At 34.7% G+C, this 19,237-nt stretch overlaps 3 protein-coding genes and 1 non-coding gene across 4 annotated transcripts; 2 read left to right on the top strand and 2 right to left on the bottom strand.

Moving 5' to 3' along the window:
• Positions 1-357: 357 nt before the first annotated feature.
• LOC111895281 (protein FAR1-RELATED SEQUENCE 5-like) lies at positions 358-2,634 on the bottom strand. Its single transcript, XM_023891372.1, has 6 exons — positions 2,366-2,634; positions 1,722-1,825; positions 1,410-1,550; positions 828-1,302; positions 674-784; positions 358-592 (listed from the first exon to the last, which is right to left on the bottom strand). Exons 1-6 carry the CDS (start codon positions 2,632-2,634, stop codon positions 358-360), a joined length of 1,335 nt encoding a protein of 444 aa, XP_023747140.1.
• A 6,417-nt stretch (positions 2,635-9,051) lies between these two features.
• TRNAP-AGG (transfer RNA proline (anticodon AGG)) lies at positions 9,052-9,123 on the bottom strand. Its single transcript has one exon. It is a non-coding gene; the product is annotated as a tRNA-Pro (tRNA).
• A 68-nt stretch (positions 9,124-9,191) lies between these two features.
• Positions 9,192-10,659, top strand: LOC111895251 (uncharacterized). The gene is made up of 2 exons (XM_023891341.3): positions 9,192-9,350; positions 9,796-10,659. Exons 1-2 carry the CDS (start codon positions 9,275-9,277, stop codon positions 10,455-10,457), a joined length of 738 nt encoding a protein of 245 aa, XP_023747109.1. The 5' UTR covers positions 9,192-9,274; the 3' UTR covers positions 10,458-10,659.
• Positions 10,660-12,710: 2,051 nt separating this feature from the next.
• On the top strand, positions 12,711-14,567 carry LOC111895274 (pentatricopeptide repeat-containing protein At2g42920, chloroplastic). The gene has a single exon (XM_023891366.3). The coding sequence runs from the start codon at positions 12,757-12,759 to the stop codon at positions 14,383-14,385; it is 1,629 nt and encodes a 542-aa protein (XP_023747134.1). The 5' UTR covers positions 12,711-12,756; the 3' UTR covers positions 14,386-14,567.
• The last annotated feature ends 4,670 nt before the right edge of the window (positions 14,568-19,237 follow it).

Raw genomic sequence — 19,237 nt, 5'->3', positions numbered from 1 at the left:
GGTAAAACTAACGAAACTCGTTAGTTTTGGTAACCCTAATCCGGATTAATATTACTTGCTTCCAAAGCAACTAATGACGGTCCAACCCTAATGAAACCCTAATCATGTTTAATATATAAACAAATCTTCCTTTCCAGAAGGGGGATACGTTCTTTAGTTCTCGTTTTTCATCACATATTTACAGAACCCTTCAGCATATTGGCTTACGTTTTCTGTGCCTAGAAACGTAAGTGTCCACCTGGATTATCCTAGGCTGAATTTATTGTAACCCATGCATAGGGTAGAAATATTAGTTCGGAAAGTGATATCACAATCCAAGTTGGTATCCAGATCTTCACCACAATCCCTAATTTTCCCTTACAATCGACACAACCTATGAATTGATTCTGGGAAAACATTGGCTATAGCATTTTTCATCGCGGGGTCTTCATCAGATAACACCAATATTGGTTGTTTACCAAAAGCTTTAAGAAAAGATTTCAACAACCATGTGTATGAGTCGATATCCTCTTTGCTAAGCAATCCAGCACCAAAAGTAACACACTTTTTGTGATTGTCGATTCCAGTGAAAGGAACAAATACCATGTCATACCTAAAAAGTGGTAAATTTACATTGAAAATTTTAAAAGACTTAAAATTAAAACAAAAAACATAAACATAAAATATACATAACCTTTTGGTTCGGAATGTGGCATCAAAGGAGACAACATCACCAAATTCTTTATAATTTATCTTTGAGGTCTCTTCAGCCCAAAACATAGTGTTGAGTTGCTTATTTTCAACTCTAAAATCGAATGAAAAATTAGGAGCATTTTTTGTCGACTAACATCTGAGCATCAGTTCCACCTATAAAGTAATTAAGATCCCTCATCAAAATTTTAAAATCATCAACAGTGCCTCCAATAATATTGTATCCACCATTAATAGTAGTAAATAGCCCGTGAGCTTGGGTGGCACCAACATTCTGATTAGAAAGACTGATAATGAACGATCTCTGCCATGGATTAAGCTGTCTGTGGTGTCGGGAAAACAATATGTTATCTTGAGACATAAGCTCGTGATTATGTTCCTCTACAAACTCATATAGAAACCATGTAGAGCTTCCTTTTATCATACTAAATCTAATACATGCAATGCATCCAGTCCTTCGACTATCAGTCCTTCTTTTTATCTTACTTCTGTTTGGGTTCAATGTATCAACATGACCTGTATTAGGAAGACCTTGTCTGTTACACACGAGGTATCTCAATCTAATAATACCATGCCCATTTTTTCTGTTTGTCATTTTTCTAACGTCAAAACCTGCTGCAAGAGCATACTTGTAATACATATATGTTATATCTTCATAGGACCTGTAATGGCCTTTGAGTTTTGGCTTAACTTCATCAGGTACCTTTGGAATCCAATACTGTTTCCATTAATAATCACATGCTGATGATTAGAACTTTGATGATTATCATCAAATACACCCAATGTCTCGTCTTCAATTGAAATATCACCTAAATTGTTTGCATCTTGATCAATATTATCATAAATATAACAATCTTCTACTAAAAATAAACCATGATGAATTAACATAAAATATACTATCGGAATTTAGTAAAAGGAAGTTAACATTTACGAAAAAGTGTAATAAATTAAACTTGGATTCTTATCATGATATACAATTGGAATAACACCAAATGAAGTTAGCATATACGAAAATTTGTAAGAAATTAAACCTGTATTTTTATCAATTCCATGATGTTGGTCATCAAACAGACTATCATCAAAAGTGTGATCTATTCCATCTTGCATTGAATATAAATCAACATGGACATGTCTTCTGTATGAGCATCCATTTGGATCAATAGAATAATAAAATCTTTTTCAAAACGATGAATGATAGGGCTGGTAATACAAAATGATTAATAGGTGGGTTTCATTTGTGGATTATGGAAAGATCAATAAACGTATTTTTAGGGTATTTGTTTTAATTACTTGATTGACTTTTGTGTAAAATTACATGCTTACCCTTAAAAATAAATTTAATTATTTTTTTAAATGGTAAAAATTGATTGGCTGTAAATCGTCCGCACGTATTCACACTAATCTATGTTTTTAAATGAACCTACTTCTCTCTCTCTCTCTCTCTCTATATATATATATATATATATATATATATATATATATATATATATATATATATATACTTTTTCTCCTTCCTGAGTCTTGACAGATACTATCTTTTTCTCACATTATTTTTTTGCTTGATTAGCTTCCAACCAGTCCATCCCAATGACTATATCAAAACCTTTAACCTTTATGGGTAGGAGATTAACTCCGAATGATTTACCGTTAACTTCTAGTTTACAATTTTTTATACCTATGGCAAACAGTAATAAACTCGTCATTGGCAAGTTCGATGACATTCTCATTTTGAAGCAATTCTAAAGGAACATTTAATTTGACACCATGCTTTTGAGACACAAATGAATGAGTAGCAACCGAATCAAATAACACACGTATAGCTAATGAGTTGATAATTAAGGTACCTGACACCACATCATAAGTTCCTTTGGCTTTTTCCTCTGTAGTTTGAAAAGCATGCCCTTTGAATTTTATTGCTTCTGATTTCTTATTGGCGGTTGACATCAAATTTTCACTCCCCTTCTTTAGACAGTTAAAGTTGTAATGCCCTTTTTTGTGGCATGAAAAACATTCTACATCTCGTAAATCCTTTGTCAGACAGTCTTTAGCTTGATGTCCATATCTTCAACACTTGTTACAAGTTCCTGCAAACACTTTGCACTCTCCCGGGTGAAACCTTCCACATTTTTTGCACTTCTTTACATTTGTTTATTTTGATTGGCTGAAAGAGAAACGAATTTTCTTGTTGGAACTTGCACTGCCTCTGAACCCGCGTTTCTCCTTAAAGAATTGTCTTGATAAAGCCCTTCTTTTACCAACATCTTCCACATTACGTGCAATAATTATAGCATCGTCAAGAGTGGTTGCACATTTGACTTCTAATTCATACTCCCATGGAAGCCTGTTTGCATATAAGTTTATTCTTGAACGTTCATTAGGGTATGTGGTTGCTACAAAAGGAATCACACCGGTAAAATTCTTGGTATACTCTGTTACTGACATATTACCCTTCTTTATGGTAATAAATTCTTCTTCCAGATTTTCAGTATCTCGAATGGGATATAATTTTTCCTTCATCCTTTTGACAAACCTTTCCCATGACTAGTTATAAATCCTCTTCTTTCCCAGAGTCTCATATAAAGAGTCCCACCAAGCTAGTGCATCGCCTTAAAGTAATCGAGAAGCATAAGTCACCATCTGGATTTCTTTGCATCTATTACTTTCGATAACTTTCTTAGTGTCTCGAATCCAGCCCATAGTAACTTTTGGTTTAAAGCTACCATAATAATTTTCTAGTGTGCAGGACATAAAGGACTTAAATGAACATCCTTTTCTTCTCTTCAGTTTCGGATTCACTATCTTCATTTTGCGATGAAGTGTGGGTATGAGTATTGCCACCGGTAGAACGGCTTCTTAATGGATTGCTGATTTGTGGTTGAGTACTTTCCTCCATACGATCAGTGTTGCAAAACTCGGCCTACTCGGCCGATTACTCGGAATCGGCCCTCCACCGAGGCTAGTAATGTGAACTCGGCAAAAAAAATCGGATTAAGTCAAAATCGGTCAAAAATCGGTCAACATCTCTCCAACTCGGGCCTACTCAGTCAAATTCGGCCAACTCAGTCAAAATCAGTCAAAGGGTCAAAATTGTCATAAAACGAGAAAAAAATTAAGAATTTCAAGATTAATATGTATAATACACTTAATGATTTATTATTTAACACACGCATGTGATTATTACTACATATATATCTTAAATTTTCAGTAATTATTTATGAAGTAAGACATTTGTGTGTATTTCAGTTTTTATGTATGCACATGTATCTAATTTTGTTATATATTTGAATCAAATTATGATTTTAACTTATGATTTTGACATATATAGTTTTCCTAAAATTATTCTACATGAATTATCGAATCCGAGTACTCTCCGAGTACTAGCTACTCTCCAGTCGGTGAGCAGGTACCGAGTAGCGAGTTCTACAACCTTGCATACGATCATCAAGAATTTTATTCACATCCATCCTTACCATTTCTCGCATCTCATTAAAGAGTTGTTGCATCTCTGCCACTATTGCTGGCGGTTTAATAGGATCGTTTTTGATATTACCCTCATTATTGATACGAGGTATCTCATTTTCTTGTACCGGTGGATTGCTAGAAGCTTGCCCTTCCATTATCTATAACAAATAATGAATGTATTATCGTTATAGTGACGTCAAAATTAGTGGCATATATTATGAACACCGTCACTTGTTGTATATAACTTAATAATTCCAAAAAAATTAGTATTCACATTCTACTATTCATATATATGGTACTATTCATAAATACATACTATTCATGTATATGGTACTATTCATATATATGATACTATTCATACATACGATATTATTCATGTATACACCATACTATTCATGTATATGATACTATTCTTGTCTATATCATACGATTCATGTATACTATTCTTGTATATACCGTATTGTTTATATATACGATATTATTAATGTATTTCACTATTTTGGTATTTTAATATTCAAGTATTTTACTATTCATAATGTACAAATATAAATATTTATTTATTTAACAGTTTAAGCCTAGGTTTGGAAAATTCTCAACCTAATTCGCTTAAACTGTAGCTCTAATACCAAATTGTAACAATCCTAAATTTATAGAACATTTACAAACTTATTTTTATTATAAAAACAGAAGGAGTAGTCATGTATACAAAATTTATTTTACAAAAGTTTAAAAGTGTTTATAATTTAACAATATTTTGGGGTATTACAATCTGAATACAAAACCATAATTGAGCAGAACATCTTACATGGGGCCTTAGACTTTATTTTTTATATATTATTTACTTTTCAACAGAACGAGTAGTCCGGTACTCAACTTTTATGTACCTGTACCTGTCATATAAAAATATACGTAAGACAGATATGTATAGTGAGTTACTTGGGTTTTTGAAACGATAATGTTCATATTCTCATTTGTAAATTTGTTTCTTTATTATATACATGCAATGCTATGCATGAAATGCGCACAACAAAACAATGTGCTAATAGTTTACTCCGTTCATCCTTTTTTTTTTCACCCTAGTGTGACATACCACTCTAGCATGGTATTTTCCCGAGATAGGAAGAACAAATCAACCTATAATTACAAAAGACATCTACTTCGCGAAGAGAGGTACCATCCGAATAGAGTCTTAATCCCCTTTCTCGGATTTCTGTCCGGAACTGTACTCAACTTTTATGCAGTTATATCCAATGTATGCATGGGCACCACTTTTCTTTTGACTTCTCAAACACACAATCGCCATGATGCATTTTTATATAAAAGTTATAATTGTTTTTTCCATATCTCATTTTGTAACAATTATAATAAAAAAATCTTTTAGATCATGTATTATATACCAAATACTCAGATAACCTAGTAAATTTATTTTTATTCAAATAGAGTTGCCATATATCCCAAATGGGAAAAACTCGCCAAGTACTCACCTTGGTAGTTAGGTTAACTAACTACAGAATTCCCAGCTAGTTGTCCGCTCTTTTGGCTACTTTCCTAACAATTATTGATAAAATATTCGTATTAAATTTTGTATAATGTTTCAACCTATATCTCTCTTATTTATCCTAATGACACCATGTATAACTTTTCAGTGTCATTTATACTCTGGAAAATTTCCAGAGTTCCTTAAGGTTTACATATATTTTGTCATTACTGGTGTTGAATTCAGTGTTTTCACCAAACCACGTGACAACAATATAGGGACTCATATTTTTAATATCGTGTCATTTCGGGTATACAATCCACCAATAGCTTAGATAGTATTCGATATTATATATAATACTGATAAATTGATTTAATGCAAAATAATCAAGTATTACTTACTCTATAAGTATCTATGAAGAAACCCCGTTATTTGCACCTCGATTGACATTTGTATTTGTATGTGTATACGGGTGTATTATATATATATATATATATATATATATATATATATATATATATATATATATAGAGAGAGAGAGAGAGAGAGAGAGAGAGAGACGAAGAAATATGGTGGGTAGTGTTTATCCCTAAGAAATATTTGGTGTCTGAAACTAGAGTACGCAAGAATTTCTTACAAACTCAACTCTATATAACTTCAATTTTAAATAATTGTTCATGACACCTATTCGGTCTAGTTTTTCTCCCGAAATAACACTGATTGACATGGGGCTCACTTAGCTTATCGAAGAAAATCGAGTTGGAAACGTTTTAGCACCAACCACACACCACCACTCGCTCCACGCATGTCCACGCGTCGTCGTAGTGGCCGGTGGTCAGCTGCTGTCGGTGCTGTGTTTTTTCTGTTTTTCAGTCAACTTCAAACGCTTGTAACTTCTTCATCCGAACTCCGTTATACCCGATTCTTTTTGCGTTATCTATTATGCCATGAGCTCTTTCGAATGATATATTGTTTGCTCATTTTGTATATCGGGAAGTCAGTCTTCCAAGCCTTCAAAGTTGACATATTAACTAAGGTTATTGTTTTCTAAAAATAACGATTTTACTCACGGTTATTCCGACAATGTTTCCGGCCATTCGGAACTATTCTTTAGCTGTTATAGATGAATGGAAACTTTTAAAATCCATCATCCCATACCCGATTTGGTTTTAAACTCGGTTTTAGTTATCAAAATTTTCTTCACAAATTTAACTTTTTATCAACATCCTACCAAAGCCCGACCCAAATCCATTGGCTATTAAGCCATCAGTAGCATTTCCACACTGCTCAATCACCCGACCATGCCAAACAACTATTGAACCAACACACGAGTCTCTACTACAACAGTCGGGTCAACTCACAAAAATGAAACCTTTGATGGTTCACGCCACGCAGCCGATCCTGAAAAATGAAATATTCTTAAAGGCCCAGGATGAACAAGAAAAAAGGCCCTTATCTTTATTATAATTTTGTATTTTTAAATAAAAATATATAATGAAAAAAATTGGGCCCTGTGCAGCTGCCCACTTTGCCCCCCTTCTAAGCCCCCATGACGCCACGTCGTGATACCATCCAACCATTGGAATGAGAAGCACCTAGTGGGCCCATAGGCACACGACCATCATCCCACCAGGCTGCAAGAACCAATCAACATCCCACCAAGAACTTGTTAAATACAGCACGGGCCGTACCATTCTCTATCACATGAATCCTTTAATAGCTTATTATGGACTGTAACACATGCGATAATTATCACCGGTTGTTAACCACTAAAATTGTCAAAACGTCAATAAATTTAATACGTAGTAAATATCAATCTATGATAAAAATACAAGAGTTCGTATTAAATTAGATAAGAAAAATCAGCCAAATCGTCCAACGAGCTAAAATTTAGTGCACCAAAACACACACACACACACACACACACACATATATATATATATATATATATATATATATATATATATATATATATATATATAGAGAGAGAGAGAGAGAGAGAGAGAGTACACACCAATGCAATCCCGAAAATATAAATTTTATAAAAATCCAGCCTCATATGAATTAGTTATGAATTGTATAAGATATAAAAGTCTACCGCATGTAAGAAATTACAATGTCAAAAAGCTACGAAAAAACGGTTGACTTTTAGCTAAAGTCACCAAAAGGAGAAACGTAATACTACTCAATGTAAGAATTTTGAGATAAAGAATGCCTAATTCAGAAACCGTATGAGAGAGTTATGATTTTTATAAAATCATAAAGGTTATAAAATATAGGCTAAAAACAAAGTTGGAGTTAGCCAAAACGACCAAAAGGAAAGTTGTAGTGTACGTCGAGACTTACGCGAATATATAAGAGTTGTTGAAAACAGAACTCGTATGCGAGAGTTACAAATTTTTGAAGATGATTTTTCATGCCGATGTACACTTGCGCTGAGCACGCGGCGTGCATTTCTACACTCGATTCGTCAGGATACGGGATGACATAGCACGCGGAGATGATGACACGTGACAACTCTCTATGGCTCACACGCAATTGTGCGGCGCATATTGCGCGACATGCACTCGAAATTTTGGCTATAAGGAGCAGGTTTCGACATTCGGTTCCTTACACCCTAAAAAGCACATATCTCTCTCTCTCTCTCTCTCTCTCTCTCTCTCTCTTGATCGGCGTGCCATTGATTCCTGAGCGTCTCCCGAGTTACAGACTCTCGAATTCTACCCTACATCAGTGGTTTCGCGCATTAAGGGTGAGTTCACGGCCCTATTATCCAAACCTTTTCGCGGGGGATACATGTTAAAATACAACTATTTCATAGTTATTACTAATTGCATATTAGCTAGATAATTATGCTTATAACGTTAGGATAATATTATGTCCAATAGATACTCTGCTCAACTTTTAAAGATAATATTATGTCTAGTTGTTATGTTGACTCGCATTTATAGAAAACATTGTACCTAGTTATTACATTGGTCGGTTCGTCAGGAAACGCTTTTACCTAGTTGATACGTTGGCTGGTTTGCCATCAAGTGCTTATAACTAGCTGTTACGCTTGCCATTTTATAATTATTCTTTGGATAAAGTTTAGTACCTAGTGGTTGTTCTGCCCAAATACTCGGCTATGTGGAATTAAAAAAGTTCTATATGATAGTTATTAATTACAAAAAAGTTCTTTCAAAATCTATGTAAATAAATCAATGATAAAACAGTTCATATTCTAAAAAATTACTTATTTATGTACAACTTTATATAAATATTATCTTGAATTTCGGCAATATTCGTATTCCATTTCCATTGACAAGTTTGAGCTCCATTTTATTCCATCATTACTTTTTGAAACTTTAAAAGTGAAAGATAAAATGAAAGAAAGTTAGATTCTACTTTAAAAACAAAAAGTTACAAATGTCTAAAAAATTGGGGCATTCCGAGAATTGAACTCGGGACCTCTCGCACCCTAAGCGAGAATCATACCACTAGACCAAATGCCCAATTTGTTTTTGCTTTTAGACTCTATCATTATGTTCCCTTTATTAGAAAACCCTCCTATAATCTGCAAAACCCTAATAAACTGTGCAGGAAACAAGATCGAATCGGGGAGGGAGAGAGAATTGAGGTGAGAGTATTTTGATTCTTAAGAAAATGGCAAGATCAATTCTTCTTCAACTGGTTCGATCCCAAACACGTCACCATCTGAGTTCCTCCAAAATCCACACAGGTTCTTGTAACTCTTCTTCATTTCCATTAAAGTTTAGTATCTGATTGAACTCATGGATTGTGCATTTTCACTGTTCTTGCTTGTTCATATTTGTATCTACGTAATCACCCTTCTTTCGCACCTCTCAAGCTAGTATTGTTTTGCTATTGAGATCATCGCGTTTGTTCATCGATGTTTATACACACCTATCATCCAAATTATTTTTCTCCTTTCGACATCCGTCGTTTAGATTTGTTTTGAGGAATCAAAAAGGAAAAGAATCACAACAAACTGATAGCCACACTCTCTGTTAATCCTGTATTTCTTCCAAATCATGTTTAATTGGATCACAGACTTGCTAGATTCATTATAATTTGAATATTTGTTATCTGAGATAGATTTTTCAAAGCAACAGTAGTTATTTACCCACATTTTGATCATCTTTCACGTTTTTCAACTTCTTCAGGTTTCCACCCTCACAGATTAGCAACATGGCAAATTCAGAAATCTCAAACCACAACACCACACTTCAACCCCATGAATCATCTTCCATTTACCCAAACAAGATTCGCATCTCAATCAACCACAATCGAAGACAACAACAAGATCACAATTGGACCTAAAAAAGGAATCGAATCAGAGAAACAAGAGAAAGATTCAGGAGTAATCTACTATGGCCCAATCTCAAGCACCATAAAAAAAGTAAAACTTCTTTCTTTATCCACCTGTTGTCTCTCTGTATCATTAGGACCTGTGATCACCTTCATGACATCACCAGACATGAATGTCATCATAAAAGGTGCAGTTGCATCCTCTGTTATATTCTTGAGTGCTTCCACTACTTTGGCTCTTCATTGGTTTGTGAGTCCGTATATTCATAAGCTGAGGTGGCAGCCGGGTTCTGACACGTTTGAGGTGGACATGATGACGTGGCTAGCGAGTTTTGTGACTAAAACTATTAAGTTTTCAGATATTAGGATAGCTGAAACTAATAGACCTTATGTCACGTTTAAGGCAAATGGGGAGTTTTATTTTGTTGATGCTGATCATTGCCATAACAAGGCACTTTTGGCTAGATTGACACCTACTGCAAAACCAATGCCAGATTCGGCTCTTAAGAACTTGTGATTTCTGGAATCTTCTAGAATCAGTTGGATATGTTTATGATGAAATAAATTTGGATACAAATGATGGGATATTGTTGTTTAGAAATGGGGTTTTGTTTATTTTGTTGTTTTGAAAAGAGGCTTGGATTTTGGTATTTCTAGCAGTTATATTGAGATGAATTATAACAGTTAAGATGAACAAGTGGGTTATTCTTTTGTGTTTTTATCACTTCTCATGATTGGCTTGGTTGCTTGTGTTGTGTGTGTTGGTAGCTAAAATACTTATATGTTAATAGCTTAACAACGTAATATTTCAGTATTTGTAAGTAAATGAGAATATTTATTTTTAATAGCTAAAATATATGATAATTTTTAAAAAAGGTAAACAATATAGCATATGTCGATATTCAACTCTTAATTTTACCTATTATAAGATTATATGCTCAAGGATGCTTCCCTTTTAAATAAAAGTTTAGGAACTTAATTGCTGATTTGAGGAAAGTGCGATGGCTTTTTGGGCTCATTTGGGTTTTTATTTATGATTTCTTCAATAAATTTCATAACGAAAACCATAATTACATATCATTTTAACATGTGTTTTTATAATTATTATATTTTTTATATTTATTTATTTAAAAACTCAAAATAAAGATATGTATGAATGATTGTTTATTTTCAAAAAAGTCCTTAATAGAGTAAAACTTCAGGACTTTATTTCAGATTTCTCTTTTCGTGTAAAGAAAATTTTGTAAAACTATTATTTTATAAATTATTAATATTCTAAAACATAAAAACCACTATACTTTTTTTTCGGATTTAACCACGGAAACAATTTTTTCCAATTTCACCATTAGAGTTTGTTTTATTTTTCATGAAAATCACTGCATAAAGACATTGAGTTCTATAAAAACCATTATAGTTTGGAATTTGTTCGCTTAACCAATGAAAAATTTTATTTTTAAGATTTAACCATTGAAACTTTGATTTTTTTTTTAAAAAACCATCTTTAACAATATATATATATATATATATATATATATATATATATATATATATATATATATATATATATATATATATATATATATATATATATATATATATATATATATATATATATATATATATATATATTGTTAGAATTGGTGTCTGCTACGCAAAAAAAACTTTCAAAGGTTAATCTAAAAAGAAAAAACTAAAATTCCAATGATTAAATAAAAAAATCAAAATATAATGATTTCTTTTATGAAATTTTCCTTCCAAAAAATATGAAAATTTTGCAAAAGCATTTTTCTTTTGAAAAATCATTAATATTTTCCTTTTCCTTACATTTTGTCAAAATACTCACTATTTTACAAACAACCATAAAGTGAAATGGTCATATTATATTTAGAATAACTGAAATTTAGTTTTTGTCCATAATCATTCAATATTATTTTACAAATAACCATAAATTGATCTCACAAAATATGATTTGACATCTTTTGCTATTGTATTTGATAGAGAGGGTGGAGGTGGCGGAGGTGGCAGCAACGTTTTTATGGTGGCAGCAGTGGTCAACATTGTTGGTGTAAAAAATAAATATAAGGTAGGTTAGTGGCGGAACTAAAATCTTTTGTAAGGGATAACACAAAAAGTTCAAATAAAATATAATAAAATATATATATTTTTTTAAATTTATGATTTCCTTAGATACAACAAATTATCACAAAATCTTACATTTTAAAATTGATCTATGTGTGTATCCATTTTTCGAAAATGCTCCATCACTCATTCAATCTTAACAAATCAAAACATCATTTATAAAATCAATCACCTTTTTATTAACAAGTCTAATTATTTTTTTTCCATATGTTGAATGTAGTTGTGTATATAGTGACCTAATTAGTTCCACCCTCCATCTTGGCATTCCCCGGTCCTATCTCCCTTTTCATTTTGTTGGGTTCATTAATTATATTTTGCACCATCTTATATGAAAAAAATCCAATATTTTAATACCAATGAGAAGAAAATAAGGGGTAGCAGTATCACTATATTGGTTCTCCCATTGCATACGGTTAAAACTTAAAAACTTAAAAAATATCTTCTAAAATTAAAAGTTTTTTTGTCATTAAAAAAAAATCAAAAAGACTTTTTTTATGTATTTTATATCCATAAAAACAATTTTTTTTTCCAAATACATAAGAGGTCAAATCAAGTTATCAAACACCATCTTAATTTTCTACTATTATTTATTTATATTAATTTTGGCCACAAAGTATTATTGCACAATGGAAAGCTGGAAAAGAGTTTGGATGTGGAATTTCAACCTCTAACTGAAAATGGCGCCTTGCTTCTGTTCCTTGAATCCGTTGCCATCTTCTTCAACATCCATTTCCCAATTCATATCAGATCAACCTTACCTTTCCATTTTAGAAACAAAATGTTCTACCATTAAAGATCTTCAAATCATACATGCCCAAATCATCAAGACAGGCTTAATCAAAGACACCATTGCCGCCTCTCGCCTGCTGTCGTTTGCAGCCACCTCACCTGCTGCGGATATCAGCTATGCTTTCAAGCTCTTCAATCAAACTCAGAACCCTAATCTTTTCACTTGGAATACAATCATCAGAGGTTTCTCCAGGAGCTCAAACCCACGCATGGCGATATCTTTGTTTATTGATATGTTGATTCATTCATCTGTAGACCCAGAAAGACTAACGTACCCATCAGTCTTCAAGGCTTATGCAGAACTTGGTCTGGCAGGAAATGGAGCTCAGCTTCATGGTAGAATTTTGAAATTAGGGTTACAATTTGATGTTTATATACGTAACAGCATCGTACACATGTATGCCAATTGTGGGTATTTTGGTGAAGCAATTCAACTCTTTGGAGATGGTGAGGATATGGACGTTGTTGCTTGGAATACAATGATTTTGTCTCTTGCAAAATTTGGGAACATAGGCAATGCACGTGCTCTGTTCGATGAAATGCCTCACAGAAACTCTGTTTCCTGGAATAACATGATAAGTGGGTATGTAAGAACTGGGAAATGGGTTGAAGCATTGGATCTTTTTAGAATCATGCAAACAGAGAAGATGAAACCAAGTGAGTTCATCTTGGTGAGTTTATTAAATGCTTCAGCAAACTTAGGAGCATTGAATCAAGGTGAGTGGATTCATGATTACATCATAAAGAACAAAGTGGAACTTAATGTAATCATGATTACTTCACTAATAAACATGTATTGCAAATGTGGGAGCATTGAAAGAGCATGTCAAGTCTTTGAATCCTCCCCTATAAAGGGATTATCATCTTGGAACTCAATGATCATGGGTCTTGCAATCCATGGCCATGGGAATGAAGCAATCGAGTTATTCTCAAAGCTCGAATCATCTATCTTTAACCCTGATTCTGTAACTTTCATTGGTGTTCTAATGGCATGTAGTCATTCAAGATTGGTTGAAAAAGCTAAATTTTATTTCTCTTTAATGACCGAAAGATATAAAATTGAGCCATCGATTAAGCACTATGGTTGCATGATAGATGTGTTAGGAAGATCAGGGCTACTTGAAGAGGCTAAAATTGTCATTTTAAGTATGCCCATGAAACCAGATGGTGTTATATGGGGGTCTCTTTTGTCATCTTGTAGGATTCATGGAGATGTGAAAATGGGGGAGTGGGCTTCAAGGAATTTGGTTGATTTAGGTGAAGGAGAGAGTTGTGGGCATGTGCTTTTGTCGAATGTTTATGCAAGTGGGGGTGAGTTTGAGATGGCGATAAGAGAAAGGATGTTGATGAAAGAAAAAGAGATAGAAAAAATTCCTGGGTGTAGCCTAATTGAAGTGAATGGGGAAGTTCATGAATTTGTTTCTAGTGGAAGGTTGCATCCGAAAGTCGACGAAATCCATAATTTGTTAAAAAACTTGACACTGTTGTTACATGATGTTAAATCTTTTAATTTATAAGAATTGACCTTAGGTGAAGATTTTTTTATTATAGTATCCGACATACTTGAGGTGGTAGCATAGTTGTGTGATTTATAATTTTAATGTGGGTTGAGCTCCTTTGTATGTCAGTAAACTAGCAAACCATTGTGTACCTGATTTACATAAACAAGATGGCCTGTATGCTACGGTGTAGGTTAACTTTTTTGCAATTACTCTAAAAAAATTCTCAAAAAACAATGTTGAATAAGAAATTGGGTGGAAGTGGATCACAACATATAGTTTTGTTGTCACACACCAATAAATGACGGTATTTGCTTTCTACAAAAAGTCTTGAATATCTCACACGATTATTGGCTTGGATGATAAATATTTCGCATCAATAACCAATGATATTTGGGATAAAAAAGATAAGGTTTATGTCATGTTTTAGCAATCAATTTTGTTAGTGGTGAAAATGCTCTACAATGATAATTGATGATGGTTATATTAGAATATTCATTTGTATATAAAAAAACTATTACTTTCTCTCATATAAATAGAGAGGAAAACTAGGTCACAGTGTGCACTTCATTATAGTCATAATATAGACAGCAATGTGGCTCTTCCAAACCATTTGTTTTTCATGTAACCTTTTAGCTCTCTTTTTAAACTGTCTTAGCATATCATATTCTGCACCTAAGCAGTTATTGCGGTCAAAATTTCAATAGCGGTCATATGCCGCTATTTAAAATCGCGGTTATCCGGGTGATATAGCGTTTTTTTAATATTATGTATAATTTGTATTATATATTTACAAAAACTTTATATATTAGATTATTAATACTATATATAATTAATATCATAAAAAATCATATAAAAACATAACATAATCTATATATAATATTCAAATATAATACTATGGAAACTAAAAAACGTCACATGTCATCGCAACTCAAGTTGTTTGTGGTTTATAAGTACTAAAATAGACGAGAAATGAAAGTTGTCATTTGTTGCTTTATAGTTTGTAATTAATTATATTTATTATTTTGACTTATTAAAACAAAAAGTGTAGTAGACTAGTTAAAAAAAAATAACGATTTGATACTGAAATAACACACAAACAATTTTTTTTTCTTTTTCAAAGTAACCCAATATGTACGAAATTGTAAAAGTGGGTGCCAGATGTAGCGTCGTTATAGCGCTAATGAAGTTTGTGGTCAATAGCACCGCTATTCATAAACGCTATTTCAAAATAGCGGTTCAGTAACACTGCAAAACCATTAAGTTATTACAGTTTACTTTTAAATAATTTAAACATCATAGTATCCCCAGAATCAATCATGAAAATGTAAGGAGGTGCACGATCACGCCTTCGCCTTCCCGCAATCATCAGAATACCTGAAACAATAATCGATAAATGTAAGCTCGAAGGCTTAGTGAGTTTACCCTAAAATACCAACCCTACTAACCAAAACAAATATCGTATCAATACAAATACAGAACAACATGCATAATGAGCCTTCAACATGACTGGACCGCCTCCTACGGGCCTACAGCCTATCTGGACCGCTCTCGAGCCTTCAGCATGACTGGACCGCCTCTTACGGGCCTACAGCCTATCCGGACCGCTCGCCGGGCCTTCAGCATGACTGGACCGCCTCCTACGGGCCTACAGCCTATCCGGACCTCCCCGGGTATGTTGGCCTCAATCGCACAAAGCAGGACACCGCCTCAACCCAACCCCCAAACAAATAATCATGTGCACATGGATAACACACAAACAATATTATGCATATAACAGTCAAACCAATCTAACAGATCTCTAACCTTAGCAACATCCTGTATACAGGATACCGACCTAACAGGTCACTAACATAGCATCATCCTATATACCAAGAATACCGACCTAAGCAGATCACTGAGCATAACATATCACCATCCTAACTACCAGGATGTAAATCAGTAAGCATATCATACGATAATCCGAATACAATCTATAAGGGCTAGCCTTGGTGCCTTAGACCCTGTTGATATAGTGAGGATAACTCACCTGGCACTGCTGAAGTCCCACCGATAAAACTCCAGCTGCTGGTTGACAGATTCCCGAACTGTCAACTTCAAACAACACCAATTAATAATTGGGTTCCAAGCCCAAAGTCCAACTCACACACTAAAGGCTCAATAATCAAGTAATGGGCCAAAGCCCAACATATGGCCCAATTTTCCAAATTGGGCCCACACCCTCATATGGTCCTTACCCTAAGCCCATCAACATATTCTAGTCCATATGACTATTCTTGGATGGCCCTTTAATAATCCAATTACCAAAGCCCAAAGGAAAGGCCCAACACAAAACCCAAGCGAAATTAGGGTTTCACATAAAATGGCAATTAGGGTTAAGTGTTTCTAACTTAACCCATTAAGGACTTAATCCATTAAGTCCATCACTTTACTAAATAAGTCTTATGATGTAATTGGGCTTAATACCTAATTCCATTCCATTAGCCCAAATGTGGGTCCCGATAAGTCCAAGCCCATAATCCCAAAATTAGGGTTTTTCACATGAAATGATGATTAGGGTTAAGTGTTCCTACTTAACCCATTAAGAACTTAATCTACCAAGGACTTAATCCATTAAGTCTAATATTGCTTTTAGGTTAATTTTGCCTATGATTATTATTTAATATTTCAAGTTATTAAATAATCTCATGTGTGTCCCGATAAATTCTCAAAATTAGGGTTTTATGCCATTAGGGTTTTCCAAACCCTAATTAAGGTTTCCTACCCAATCTTGGCCCATTAATCAATTGGTTGGGCTTGTAGGTCACATTGGGCCTTATTGGCTCATTAGGGTTTTATTGGGCCCAATTGGGTTTCATTGGTCCCACATTGTCCAAACATCCCCCAAACTAGGTCCAAACGCAATCAAAGCACACCGCCACCCGACACAACGGCCGGTGGCGGCAACCACCACCTTACGGTGGTGGTTAAGGATTTTCTATTATTATTCTGGCACCATTTACAAGTTACAACTCAATCCAAGTATAACACCCACACACATGCTAATAAAACACACACACAACTGCATAGTGGCGGCAGGTGTTGGTTGGAGGTGGTAGCTACCACCTCACGGTGGTGGTGGTGGCTCACTTTTCCTTCCAGTTTACATAAACCACACACACTCTCTTAATGAAATACAACAGCAGTACAATCACACACACACACACACACCTAATATCATAGAAAAGCATACACACAACCACCTCCCATGGCGGCTAGTGGTGAAGGAAAATGGAAGCAGGCGGCGGCCATGGTGGTTCTTTTCCTTGGTTTCCGGCCAATAAACGACCATGACGCGAATACTTGGGCTCTTGCAGAACACGAACCCATCTCAACCACCATCAAGGTGACAGGCGGCAAACGGAGCGGAAAAAACATCGGTAAACGGCGGCAATGGCTTGCCCTTTTTCACGTCCGACGTTCCACTGTTGATCTTCTTCTTCAGTCATGATTGAAGCAGCGATGACTGGAGGCAGCGGATGCAGGTGCTTCTTCAACCGATGGCGGCGGTGGTCATGGATGAGGTGTTGTAAACATAGGACGGAGAAAGGCGACGATTAACGGCGGCTAGATGCTGTGGGACGAGCTCCAAAGCGAGCGGTAATTGAAACAGAACTGGCAATAGTCGGAGGTGGATGTGAACGGTGACAGAAAAGAGAAGGAGAAGAAGGGAACGATGGAGAGGTGGCATTGGCTCTCACAGCTTCGTCAGGGAGTCTTCGTTGTCGCCAGCAATAGGGTATAAGGGTGGTGTTTCAGCGACTGGTAGCATTGGAGGTAGAGGAAGGAGGGTGGCCGGTGGGAGACATAAGGTGGCGACTGCATTCTTTTTAGGGTTAGGGTTTAGGTTAGAGAAGGTGACGGGTTATATACCCGATCCCTTCAAACTTTATTCCATAGCAACACATTTGGTCCCTCTTTCACCCTTTTCTTTCAATTTCGATCCAAAATTTACCATTTCAACCCCTCCTTCTGAAAACCCTTACAAATCAAGTCCAAATAATACCAAACACCACTTGACTTATGAAAATCTTTACAAATTAAGTCCCAAAATTACACTTTAACCCCTGGAGATTTGAATCTTGTCATTTGGCTTCTCGAAACCAACACTCTAGTAATTATTATTCGAGTTTGGGCTATAATAATAAATAATAATAATAAAATTACTTCTCAGGGTCCCGAATTTATTATTTTAATTATTCTTCTTAAAATGGAGTGTTACAATTCTCCCCCACTTAAATTTGATTTCGTCCTCAAAATCGTTTCTTATCATTCCTTACACGCCAGACAACTTGAACTACATGGCCGCAACTACAAGCATATCCTAGCCTTTCCAAGGCAACCGTAACCAACCCTTGCAGGGTTCTAAAACCTGAAAATAAATAAATCCCTTGCAATATGAGCACATTTACTAGATCTGAAACTTGAAGTCTCGAGATTGTCTTGCTCCCTGACAAAACTCTCCTACCAAATCATTATTGTTAAGCCCAAACCGATTGCCTCTCATCTAACTGATCTTGGGGTCACAATCATGCTCACTTCTTTGAGTTCTAAAGCTGAAAGGGTACAATCCTCGCCCTAGAAACAACATTCCAACCCTATCACGTAACCATTCTACTTCCAGCTGTATAAGTCCAGCTGAACATAATCATTACTCCTTTCAAAATTTCCCATGACTCATATTCCGGCCTCGTGCAAACCCCCGAGCCTCACATCTAGAAACTCACATGCTAGCCTCTCTCGCTCCACCTGTGGAAATAAAATGAGTAAATATCATCTTCCTGATCCTAAATAACCGCAACCCTCTTCTCATTAGAATATGTACCACCAA

Source organism: Lactuca sativa, chromosome 9 (genome assembly GCF_002870075.4).
Source record: "Lactuca sativa cultivar Salinas chromosome 9, Lsat_Salinas_v11, whole genome shotgun sequence".
Classification (NCBI taxonomy): Eukaryota; Viridiplantae; Streptophyta; class Magnoliopsida; order Asterales; family Asteraceae; genus Lactuca; species Lactuca sativa.
The sequence above is the reverse complement of the archived record's forward strand: the minus strand, read 5'-3'. Positions and strand labels throughout refer to the sequence as shown.